Source organism: Cavia porcellus, unplaced genomic scaffold (genome assembly GCF_034190915.1).
Source record: "Cavia porcellus strain 051 isolate PalLab524CR breed Dunkin Hartley unplaced genomic scaffold, mCavPor4.1 scaffold_32, whole genome shotgun sequence".
Classification (NCBI taxonomy): domain Eukaryota; kingdom Metazoa; phylum Chordata; class Mammalia; order Rodentia; family Caviidae; genus Cavia; species Cavia porcellus.
The window spans coordinates 15,287,734-15,299,868 of record NW_026947515.1 but is presented as its reverse complement, the minus strand read 5'-3'; the positions used below and the strand labels follow the sequence as shown (position 1 = coordinate 15,299,868).

Sequence of the window (12,135 nt, the reverse complement as noted above, 5' to 3'; positions counted from 1 at the left end):
TTATTTTTTATTTTGAGACAGGGTCTCAATAAGTCATTAAGTTGCCCAGGCTGGGCTCAAACTTGTTATTCTCTTGCCTCAGTCTCCCCCAGTATGAGATTACAGGTGTGGGCTACCATGCCCAGCAACTTCTCTGTATATTTTACAGATGGGAGCAGCGGGGTACAGATACACTGATTGTGGAATGTACAGTTCTTTGGGAGAGCATCAGCAACCATTTTTCACAAAGAGCTAGACAGCAGGTTTGGGCTTTGCTGGGCCAAGCACTTAAGCTGCCTGCTTGGAGATGCTGCTGTGGAGAAGCAGCTGCCTGATGCACCTGTCGGAATAGGCCTGGTTGTGTGCCAGTAAGTGTTATTTATGAACACCAAAACTTGAATTTCATATAATGTTCATGTGCCACAAAACAATTTTGATATTTGTAGTATATTCTTTTGATTTTTTTCAAAACCATGACAGATGTGAAAAACTACCGTTAGCTTGCACGTCACACAAGAAGCAGTTGGGCTGAGGTTTGCCAACCCCAGCTCTGGCAGAACAAGTTCCAAATAGGACTACAGTGTTGATGGCAAGGAACACGAGAGCCCTGTCTGCTGGCTGAGTCTGATTTCAGGCAGGTAGCGACGGTGGAGTTTGGGAAGCCAGGGGGGCCCAAATGATGTCTCTATGTGGCCCACTTGTCTTGGCCTTGCTACATCTGTCTTGCTGAGGTTCTTTGCAGCAAAAACCCAGCATCAGAAACCAGAGTCCCGCGGCTGGGCTGTTCGAGTACTTTGCTGGCGCTGGATTCTTCATATGCCTGGCTCTAGAAATAACCCCTCCTATTTTTAACACCCTTGCCACTCAGAGGTTTCCAGTTTCATCCCACACCATCCTAGGGCCCAGAGATACAAACTGGAATTCAAAACCGTAAGCCATGTTGGTTCTCTTCTCCTGTCTACCTCCCCAGCCCCCTGGCCATTCTCACTGTCCCGGGGGACATATTTTCCTTTTTTCTTGGGGCCTCTGGGAATGGCCCGAATCCAAGAAATTGCTATTCAAGGCACAAGATGAAAAGAGTTTTCCAGGAGCTTTTATTTCAAACCACAGTCACATTCTACCCAGTTAAAAAATGTTTCTTGGCTCCTGGACACCAAGGAGAGATATTCAGTTCGCTGAAAAGGGTGTGTATCTTGTCACTGAGGCAAGAGGCATTGGCTCTCTATACAGGTGATTCCCGGAACTGGTAAATGAGCACAGGTTGTCCCTGTAGGGTTTTTGAAGATCACAGGAGCCAGTTTGGCACAGCGGGACAACCTTAAGCTCTGTAGAAGGTGGGACCCCTTCAAATGCCTGTGCACCTGCTGGCCTTCCTCCTGCCGAACTCGGGCAGGTCTGGCTCATGTCCACTTGCTCTGTTACAGGAGCTTGGTGCAGCCCAGAGAGTTGCTCGGAGAGGGACAGCAGCCCACAGCTGTTGTGGGGGGTGGAGCAGAAGGGAAGGGGCAGTGGTAAAACTCCTGCCTCTCTCCAGACGGTTCTGGGCTGGGGCTAAGCTTCCCGCGGCCTAGTGCTCAGGCTCAGCATCCATGCAGGACTCCCAGGGGTTCTGGGGCATTCGAGGCAGAGAGAAGAGCAGGAGGGCAACGCCCCCGAGGAAGAGCAGGATGAAGGCTGCGCAGGCGCAGGCAAAGGACCAGGAGTAGAAGTACTCGATCCAGACGGTGTCCGTACTGGCAATCATGCGCATCACCGACTGCCTCATGACCTCCACGGAGACCAAGATGCAGAGCCCTGGGGACAGACCAGAGGCACTCAGGAGCTGAGGGTGCTGCCACCACCACCCGCAGACTCCCCGGGCTGTGCCTCCTGTGCGGTGGGGAAGGTAATGACTTTGCCCTGGTTGGGGGCCGAGGGAGTGGTGACTTCCTCTGGATGGTTCTGATGGGGAATCTGCAGACCCACTTGCCTGCCAGCCCCATGCAATTCCCACGCTCCTGAGGGGGCTGGCAGGAGATGGACCACATCTCCTGTCCTTTGGTAACTGCTCGCTGGGAAGTTCTCTCAGTGCCTTGAGGACAGTGCCAGATGTGCAAAATGGACAAAATAGCAGTATCTTTGTTTGTGCCTGGGGTCACAGAGGACCCAGCCAAGCTTGTTTCTGCTTCAGCCGGGAGGCAGACATGAGTGTGGAGTGGGACCCCGGGACATCACCTACCTGCGAAGGCATAGAACATGGATGCCGGCCGCAGCAGGTAATCCCGCTTCTTTCCGAAGGACAGGAGCGCACAGATGGTGCCCACGATGATGAAGCCCAGGCAGAAGATGGCTATGGCTGCCGCTGAGATGCTGTATTCTGCAAGACAGGGGGCTCCTCAGGCCTGGGCCTCCTCCCCACTTGCTGGCTAGTGACAATTCCCATTTCACACCTGACCGAGAGACTTACACACTCGAAATCACACTCGGGGAAGGGCTGAGGGCAGAGTGAACAGGACTCATCCCACCCACTCCCTTCCCTTGGGGCAGAGGCTGTGGAAGGAGGTGGGGAGGCTTGCGGCCAGAGACTTTTCTAGAGCAGAAATCTTCCGAGTGACAGGCAGAAGAAGGTGCTGAGCTTTGGGCAGTGTGACCCAGAATGCCAAGGGGCTTCTGGAGGGAGGACGGAGTTCAGGTGTTACCCAGCATGTATATGAGGGTGCGTGGGGGTGTCACCTAGTGCTGCATGTGAGATCTGCTGGTGTGTGTGTTTGTGTGTGCCCCCCATGTCTGAGGCTATTTCAGTGGTGTCTTTGTGGGTGTGGGTGTCCCATATGTGAGGCTCTGCTAATATGCGAGTGTGCACACATATACCTGCTCGTGTAGGCATACACACACACACCATGTGCAGCCGTCCACAAGTGTGTAGGCCTGGTATGGACACGTGGTGCCTGTGCCTCCGAGCGCCATGATACAAAGGAGCCCAACGGTTCCTCCTAGCTCCCAGGGTGTGATTTATAAAAACCGAGGGACTTGACTGTTCCAGGGCATGTAGGGACCCAGTTCCAACCCCGAACCTTCTCCAGGACTGCAATCACTTGCTCCATTTTCTTAGCTCCTGACACAGCGGCCTCTCCTGGGCTGTGTAGAGAAACATGTTCTTGCCGAAACTTAGAGCTACCCAGAAATAACTCCTTTACCAGCCGTGTTGAATATGCTCTGGGCACCTGGAGAGGGATGCTGCCATTTGTGACCGAATGGGGAGGTGGCTGCTCCACTGCACCAGGCCAGGGATGCTTTTCATCGGGAGCAGGAAAGCCAGTGACTCCCGGACTCCAGCGTGCGACAGAGTCGCCGTGCACCACCCGCTCCCTTGTCTCCTGCAGGCTCACCCTTCTGAGTGGTGAATTCAAAGATCTCCGAGCTCTCGCCTGGGTTGAAATGTCTGAAGTAGGAACAGTTCTTCTCTGCAAAGGAAGGAGATAGACTGTGAGTTGGGAAAAGACCAGGAGCCAGGACAGCGGCACGGAAAGAACATGGCACCATCCTGCTGGCCATGGAGGAGACTGCTGGCCAGCTGTCTTCCCCCAATTCCTGAATCTGGGCCAAAACACTTCTCTAACCCTTGGAACATTTCAGCCGGATAATGGGGTTGCATAAGAAGCTGGGAGGTCCTCGGGGAGCAAAGACTGCAGGAGTTGACAGGGCATGTGACAAAGGCAGAAAGGCTCACGTCAACTGTCAGAAGTGCAGCGTGCACGGCCAGCAAAGAACTGAGTAGCCAGGCCAGTGCCTCTCCCCAGGGGACACTGGGCAATGTCTGGAGACATTTTGGTACAGAGTGGGGTTTTCCGCTCGTCTACTAGGTAGAAGCCAGGGGCACTACTAAATACCCTACAAATGCCCAGGATGGCCTCCTCTACAACCAACACAGAATCGTCCAGCCCAAGATGTCAATAGAGCCTAGGCTGAGAAGCGTGGGGCCCACCCCAAATCCAAGGCTGGGTTTTTTGTCAGACTCCAGGCCTGCCCTGGAGTTCTGGGAAGCAATGTTTTTATATTAAAGCTTTTCTGATGCTCAACCAGGGTGAGAAGCCCTGCTGTGGGCCTCTTACAGTGCCCTGCAGATGCTTGTGTGAGGGGCCACTGGGTTTACCTGCATGCAGGTAAAGCCCTTTCTGGGTGAAGACTGAATTCCACCTGTCACAACATTTCATCAGACCCTGGGGACTCGCACCCGTGTGCAGCCTGACATGCCCTTCTCCATGATCTGCCTGGTCCACTCGATCACTGTCATAAAAGCCATAAAGAGTCTGTGGACAATGGGGCCCCAAATCTGGATTTGATGGGGAGACAAGAGAGGGGTCAGCACAAAGCAAATCATACTAATTTAAATATAATTCATTTGCCTTTTCTTCTTTAATCTGTCTCACAACTAGACATACCATAACATCAAGCAGCTTAAGTTCAATATTCTTCACTACTGATTTAGGAAATTTCTGAATGGATTAGTTTGTATTATTTTATGTTTCTTTACAGAAAAACTATATTAGCTGCTGTTTATTTGTTTGAGGCCCTTGGTTGATTTTTTTTTTCTTGTGGGCCCACAACCTTCCCTAGAAAAACACCTCTGCCTTTAGTTTAAAGGGCCAGTGAGTTTGGAATTCATTACTTTCCCTCCAGGCTACCTTTGACAATCAGGAGAAGCTTCTGTAAATGTACCCCAGGGGCTGCCAACACCATGGCTTTCTTTGAGACTTTGAAAATTTTGGTCTGGCAACATCACTAGATTGCCGCTTATCCTGTGTTTCCTGCCCTTTCCCGCTCCAGGCTCCAGGAAGGAGACAGTGCTGGAGATGGGGCTGGGCAGCAGCTGTGAGTGTACTGGGCTGTCAAGAGCCTCCGCTATGAGCCTCTATGTTTAAATCCTTTTCCTTGCAAGCCAAGCTACCTGGAGTGCCTGACGGCTAATGGAGATGTCGGAATGAATCCTGTGCTTTTCTGTCTGGAAGTCCCCACTGTTATTTTAACCCATAATGTGAACCTCTTGTATTTATTGAGATTATTCGCTATGGATTGATTCTCTTGAGTCTCTGCTTCAGAACAGCTCAAGCAGAGTGTTAAGTCTCCCAGGGTCTCCCTCTGGACAAAGGAACATTTCTGTTCCATTCTTTAAGGGTCAATTTGAGTTGTCACTGAAAACTCTCTGAAAAGAATCAAGGGAATTCAAGAGTATTTCACGGTCAGCTGCCTGGAAAGCTCAGCCAGGCACTGCTGTGGAGGCTTGGCCTAGTGGGCTGCCCAGAGGACTCCTGCTGAGAGAGCCTTCGGGGTCAGCCCTCCCAGTAAACACCAGGCTCCATTTGGGTGGCCAGGGACTGGTGACTGCGGCCTGTGGCCTGTTGCCGGATGCTGGGACAGAAGCAGCCAGAGCTCAGGCGCGCCAGGGCAGGCCCTTTCGGTGAGGTCCATCCAGGCAGTGCGTGGCTGGGGGAGTTTTCCTTGGGTGATCCAAGCACAGTGCTTCTCTCTCTCTTTCCCTCTGTGAAATTCTCTGAAATGGCCAAGAAGGGACACCAGTACCCAGTGGATTAGATTCTTCTCAGGGCTCTGGAAGCCTCAGTTTCTCTCAGATGTGGCTGGACTGGAGGCCTGAGGATGGCAGGCTGTTCTCTCCATCTCTCTCTCTCCTTTTCTGTTTTTTGAGATAGAGTCTCACCACGTGGTCCAGGCTAGAGTTGAACTCATGGCTAGCCTTGAATTTGGGATCCTCCTGCCTCAGCCTTCTGAGTGTTGGAATTACAGGCGTACGGCACTATACCCAGCTCTTTTTTCTCCTGCACATGAAGAAAGCCAAAGTCCTCTGCCCTGAACCTGGGAGGAACATCTGCTCCAGGCTACATGGCGGCCTAAGGAAGACCCTAAGTCCCTAATGGTCCCTAAAGATGGAGTGGGCACAGGGACCCAGACGGACCTCAGAACAAATCACACCAGGCAGTTGCCAGTGTCGTTCAAACAAGGCTCAGGGTCCTGTCACAGGGGCAGACCTTGTGGTGACTTTGCTTTGCTCACCCTTGCTCAATGAAGCAAGTCACAGAGGAAACCATGCAAAGCAGGCCCTGTGCAGGCCACTTAGGCACAGGCGAGTCGGCTGGTGGAGAGGGACAGGGATGGTCTTGTGCTGGCTCTGTAGATTCCAAGCCTTCTTGTCCTGTCTCCTGCCTCCTGCCTCCCCCACCCCACCCCAGTCCACCACCCTTGCACGGGACTCTGGGCTGCAGTTCTGCCTTGACAGGCTCTAGCTCCAAAGTAGGCAGAGATCCCAGCTGCAAGAATGACCTGGGTGATAGCTAGGATCTCCAGGGTTCCTGCAGTCAACCTTGTACCTACGAATATAGCTTATCGTGGCTTTAATATTTCTATCTCCATAAGACTCATGGGTCTAAAACGTGAAGTGGGTTGTTTCTTAAAAAGCACGGTGATCAGCTTTGGGGCTTGACTGGGGACAGAGCAGTCTGGATAACCACATATCCTGGTTCCAGAGTTCCTGGGCATGCAGAATCATATCTGGAGCACTGATGCCAAAGAACAGAACAGTGGGCACTTGGTGATCTTGAGTGAACAGCAGATGGATCTGAGTTATTGCCAAGAATGTATTAGGTGGCAAGTGCCTGGATATGTTAAAAAATACTTTGATTTGTGCAAGCCCCTAGGGAGATAGTGCTTTTGGGGTAGGAAGAAAGCTCTTACTTGCATTGATACCAATGTTGTCATTGGCCTTTTTGTAAAATGCTGTATTAGTTCTTGATGGCAGCAGTCTCTACGTGCTCTATTTCCTCCGGCCCCCACTGAGACTGGCAGGACAAATCCCCAGACCTGAGCCCGGGGCTGAGGCGCTGCTCCTCACTGGCAGAGTCAGGCTATGACCTTGGCCTCCAGCCTGGGCCCTGCATGAGACTGGAGGAGAAGATGGGCCACTAGGGAAGTGGGGCACGGAGCAGGCTGAAAAAGGCCAAGCCTGAAAGGAGCAAAGACAGAGACGGCTCTCTGGGGACTCGCCTGGCTTTTGAGACAATTTGGGAGACTCTGGGCCATCATTTTCACACATATTTTCCATTCCTTTCTTACTCCTTCTGAGACTCCCGTTACGTCTCTGAAGCTCTGTTCATTTTCTTTGTTATTTCTTCTGTCTGTTCCCTAGGATGGCTAATCTCCGTTGACCTATCTTCAAGTTCTTGGACTTTTTTCTTTTGCTTGCTTGTATCTGCTACTGAGCTCCTCTGTTGAAATATTCAACTCCAGAATTTCTCCCCCCAAAATTCCTTGAAAACAGTTTCAGCTGCGAGGAATGAAGGTGCACACTTGTAATCCCAGCACTGGGGAGGCTGAGGCAGGAGAATTGTTGCGAGTTTGAGACCAACCTGGGTTACAAAGTGCAAGACTGGTCTGAACATAACAAGACCCTGTCTCAAAGATACACACACACACACACACACACACACACACACACACAATACTTTTACTGATGTTATTTATTTCACAAAATATCATTCTTTAGTCCTTTGGATATGGTTTCTTTTAGTACTTGAATATACTTAAAATAGCTGACTTAAAATATTTAATAAGTTCAATATCTGGATTTCCTTGACCTGTTGACTGTCTTTCCCTTCTATATGTGAGCCACATCATTTTAGTTCTTTGCACAGCTTGTAATTTTAACAATCAAAACGATGTGGCAACTCTAGAAATCAGATTCTACTTCTTCCTGAGGTTTGTTCTTGTTGTTAGTGTTTAGTGACACTTTTGAACCCATTTTGTAAAGTTTGCATTCCTTTGTCATGTGTGACCACTCACATCTTTGTCCCACTAGCTTAGTAGTCAGTTAACAGATTTTCTAAAATGTTGGGAACCAATACATCTCCTAATCCCTGTGCACATCCACCGCCTTGCAGATTCCCAGAAGTATGTTGAAGCTTTCAAAAGCCACTTAGGGATATCTCATTCTCTGGCGCAAGAGCTGTTATCTCAGACAGCTGTGATGTTAAACAGTTATCTCTAATTGTTTTAAATAAATGTCCCTTGGGAGACAGTTTGCACCAGATAAGCTCAGAGACAGTCAATTAAAGACAGCTTTGCAAGTGGAGACTTCCAGGGAATGATCAGATAGTTCAGATAATGACACCAACAGGGCTTTGAAAGAGATCCAGCTCCCTTCTGTCCTCATGGTGGCTACAAGTTGCTGCTTTTTACTTCCCACAGGAAGTTGGTTTTCAGACAGAAGGTGAAACTAGGGACGGGGGAGAGGGGATACAGCCAAGTGAAGACATCATCAAACTTGTTTCTCCTGAGAGTCACCCCTTTTTTAAATAAGCACTTGCTGGGTGGCTAGATTTTGGTTATTTCCAGGTTTTGAAAAATGTGAAATCTGGCCATTTTTCCCCACCCTTCTCATTGGTTTTATGAAGCAGAAAAATTTTTGGAGGGGGTTCTCACGGTCATTTTTTTCTAATGTTATTCAAAGTTAATATACATACATCACAGCAATGTTTGCTACACAGCGCTACATTGTGTGCCGTTATTGTAACCATTATTACTATTAAATGAGAGAACATATACCAACCCTGTACCCCCTCCAGAGAAGAGTGGTCCCAGGGAAAACAGGAATGGTGGAGAGAGTGGGGGAAAGATGTCCATTTGCTAAGAAACCAGACAGGAAACGTGCTTTGGAAGGGAGTGCTCAGTGTCACAAGTGTGGGAACTGTGATTCATGGCTGGCCTAGGGAAAGAAGGCCAGGACATAGACTGACCACTGGGCCTCAAGGCCAAGCAGTGCTTGCTGGTCCCCTGAGCCCGGTCCTCTTGCTTGACTCTTTCTTGCATGGTCTCTGTCCACTGCTCTCCTCATCTGCTCTGCCTTTAAAAGGCAGAAGGCTTCAAGGACAGGTGTGCAGGACCGTAAAGTCCATTCCTGTGCATAGTCCCCAGAGAAGCGGTCTTGTCCTGCCCTGCCCTGCTCTGCCCAGGGTGTTGGTTGGATGATGCATCTGTTTATAAGTCTATAGCAGCAGCCAAGGGGTGAGGGCATCTGGGCTATGTGATACCCTTCGAGCACATGCCCACGCCTGTCAAAGCCCTCTACCCCAGGACTTGGTGTTTCCAAGACAGCTGGGTATTTATGAGTCTCTGTGTCCAGCAGGAGTGAATGGGAAGGGTGGGTGAGGTTGGGGTACCCTGGAGCAAGCAGCAGAGAGAAAGACAAAAAAAAAGAGGAGTGGTAAGTGGGGTCTGAGCTCTGCTCTACATGCAGACTGCAAGAGATTTGGGGCCTCAGCACTGATGCTCTTGAAGGATGGAGTTCAAGAAGTAGATGGCCTGATGATAGAAAGAAATACTTCCGAACATCAGAAGGGCTGTCACGAATACCCTGGCCCACTGCCACTTATACTGCCACGCCTAAGCCCTACTATATTTTATAGTGGAGGAAGCCGAGACTGAGATCAACCTGATTGTCCCCGACAGTCAGGAGGGCTGTGGGTGATGGGGTCGAGAGCCAGGTCCTCTTTCCTCCAGGACATGCTTCATTTAGTACGCATCCCACATGCTCCGTGATCTCAGGATGGAGAGCAGTCACACTCACACAGGGGTCTCTGGCAAGGTGCTCACCTGTAAGTTGGCTGGGTCATGTGGTAGCAAATCAAGGATTACCTGCAGCTCCAGGAACTCTGAGAAAAGCAGTCTGAGCTAAGGGAAGGCTGTATAGAAGGACTTTGGGTTGTTACCACAAGACAGGCGGCTTGTCACAGCCATGTCCTGCCTCACACACATGTGCCTGTGCCACTGCTCCAGGCCCTGGACCCAGACGGGCCCTGTACCTGCTCTCAAGCTCTGCCATCACTGGCTCGATATTCTTAGTAACTGGGAACAGGGAACACGGTTTTAATTTTGCATGGGACCCCATTAGGCCCATAGCAGCCCTGTGTACCCTCCATGGTCCCTCCAGCCTGAGGACACAAAGTCACCCCGCCTGTCTCTTCAGGGAGAGAATGGAGCTGGGACACCAAGGACTGACCACTTCGGGCCTACAAGGGAAGTGTCCAGACCAGTGCCAGCGCACCCGGTTCCAAGCCTCTTCCCCTGGAGGGTGGGCCGGGTGGCTGCTCTGTTCTGAGGCTGAGACACCTGCCTGCTCTCCCCAGAGCAGTTTCCCTGGGGCAAAACGAAGGACAAGAGGCAGGGGCGGGGATGGGGAGTGGGTACGTTACCCCCAGACAGGGTGAGGTGCTTGCAGCTCCTGTCCCTCCTGGCATCCACTGCGATGCGCGCGGTGCAGATCCTCCAGAGGCCGAAGTGGGCCGCCTCGCAGGTAGTGTTGTGCTGTTCCATGTGGGGACTCAGCACGGCCCAGTGGTCCGTCACCACGGCCACCATGGCCAACACCATGCCCACCAGGATGAAGAAGAGGGTCACGCGGATCTTCAGGGATTTGGTCTGGGACATGGTGGTCACTGAGGTGTGAGGGCTCTGAGCAGGGGAAGTGGCAGCTCGATTAGCGTGGTGGCAGTGGCCGTGGAGTGGGTGCGGAAGCTAAGTTTAGTGTGTCTGGGTGAGCCAGAGTGGGCTGGCCTTGGGGCTGGTGCTGGACGGGGCTGAGCAGCTGCTCAGGCTGAGGAAGGCTTCTATTAATGCTCACCTCCAGGCGTGTCCGAAGATGGCTTCTGCTCGGGTTTCAGGGCTTTCTTCTCCACTTGGAGCCAGAAATATCCCAGGGTGGGGCCGGAGAGAAGGTTGTAGATGGTGACGGGAGAGCTCTGCGAGGCGGACTTGGGAGGCGCCAGGGGGGCCCCACTTATTCAGCGCGTGTGAAGGCTAAGGGGTACTGTGGGGTAAGGGCAGGAAACCCTGAGAGACAGTGATTGTATCCTCATCCCGGGAATCTGGTGTCCCAGGAACCTTCCTCGGGACATCATGGGGACCCCACCCAGCGCCCACGTGAGCCCCACCTGTCCCCTACATCACAGCAGCATTTCACCTGGTCCCCAGCTTGGCCTTCCAGCTCTGACCTCACCATGATTGCCCGAGGTTCTTTCCAGTTCTTTCCTATCCCTGCTATTAGGTCCCGGAGGCCAGCTTCCTCTGGGTTGAGTACATCTTTAACAGCTTTCTGACATTTGCAAACTGCCCTTTGAAATGGAGCGAGGCCAGCCTGATGGGGATAAGAGTCCAGCAGGACTTGACAGCAGGCTGTTCCATAGTAGTTTTCGATTTTGCTTTTGGTTAAAGGCAGGAAATAGACTTCCTGGTTATGTTTGCACTTAGGAAGTGAACATGTCCATAAAAACGTAGGCTGGTTCCCAGGCAGTGGATACACAAATACAGCAGAGGACGTGTGGAGGTGAGGGACCCCTACCCAAGCGTCCTGCCCGCTCCTCAGCCTCCTGCGTGCTGGGATCGCAGGTGCCACCGCACCCCACCATCGGGGTTAATCTTCACACTAGCTCACAGGTGACGATACAGAGGCTCAGAGACACATTCAAGATCACACAGCAAGGAAATGGGCACTACCACAAGCCGAGTCCAAATTCTGGACCAGTGGTTAGAGCTGGGAGAAACCTTCAAGATGTCTTGTGAGCCAAGGAGACCCCACACCCCAGAGGGAAGATGTGTTTGAGCAGGGCTGGCCCGCAAGCAGGCAGCAGAGACCCAGGGACTGCAGACACAGGCTGGGGTTTGCGCTGTTCCTTCTCAACTTTCATTTTTGTAAAAGAGGCCTCCCCGCCAGATTACGGTCTCCAAAACTTCTCTCTAAACCTTCTTGGCTCTTCTCTCCTCCCTCGCTGTCCTCTACCCTGTGTTCCCGTGGAGGCTGAGCCTCCCGGGTGACTGCTGACCCACAGACTCTGCCCGGCACAGATGGGGACTGTGTCTTGGGGAGGGCGATCCTCTCCCTGGAGAGCTCTGGGTGCTGGGATGTGGCGCTGGCTCTGAGCCCCTTACACTGCTCTTTAGACCCAGTTTTGAAACCAGGAAGCTGGGGCTCTTGGGAAAGCTGGGCAGCCCCTGGCAGACCTAATGTGGACCAGGCACCCCAGCAAGACATTATGTCTTGAAAGAAGCTGTTTAATTTGATTCCTCCAGGTAAACAAGGGTCATTGAAGACATGCAAATGGCCTTGCATTTTCC

General features: G+C 51.7%; 1 protein-coding gene across 1 annotated transcript; it reads right to left on the bottom strand.

Moving 5' to 3' along the window:
- Window positions 1-1,054: 1,054 nt before the first annotated feature.
- On the bottom strand, window positions 1,055-10,593 carry Cacng1 (calcium voltage-gated channel auxiliary subunit gamma 1). Its single transcript, XM_003465938.3, has 4 exons — window positions 10,218-10,593; window positions 3,348-3,422; window positions 2,198-2,335; window positions 1,055-1,773 (listed from the first exon to the last, which is right to left on the bottom strand). The coding sequence occupies exons 1-4, from the start codon at window positions 10,450-10,452 to the stop codon at window positions 1,547-1,549; spliced, it is 675 nt and encodes a 224-aa protein (XP_003465986.1). The 5' UTR covers window positions 10,453-10,593; the 3' UTR covers window positions 1,055-1,546.
- Window positions 10,594-12,135: the final 1,542 nt, after the last annotated feature.

Excerpts from the sequence above, each read along its gene's own strand:
- Cacng1 (XM_003465938.3), bottom strand. The coding sequence starts at position 10,452 with ATGTCCCAGACCAAATCCCTGAAGATCCGCGTGACCCTCTTCTTCATC. Across the intron at positions 3,423-10,217 it reads GCACCTCACCCTGTCTGGGG|AGAAGAACTGTTCCTACTTC; the intron begins GTAACGTACCCA and ends CTTCCTTTGCAG. Across the intron at positions 2,336-3,347 it reads TGAATTCACCACTCAGAAGG|AATACAGCATCTCAGCGGCA; the intron begins GTGAGCCTGCAG and ends CCTGTCTTGCAG.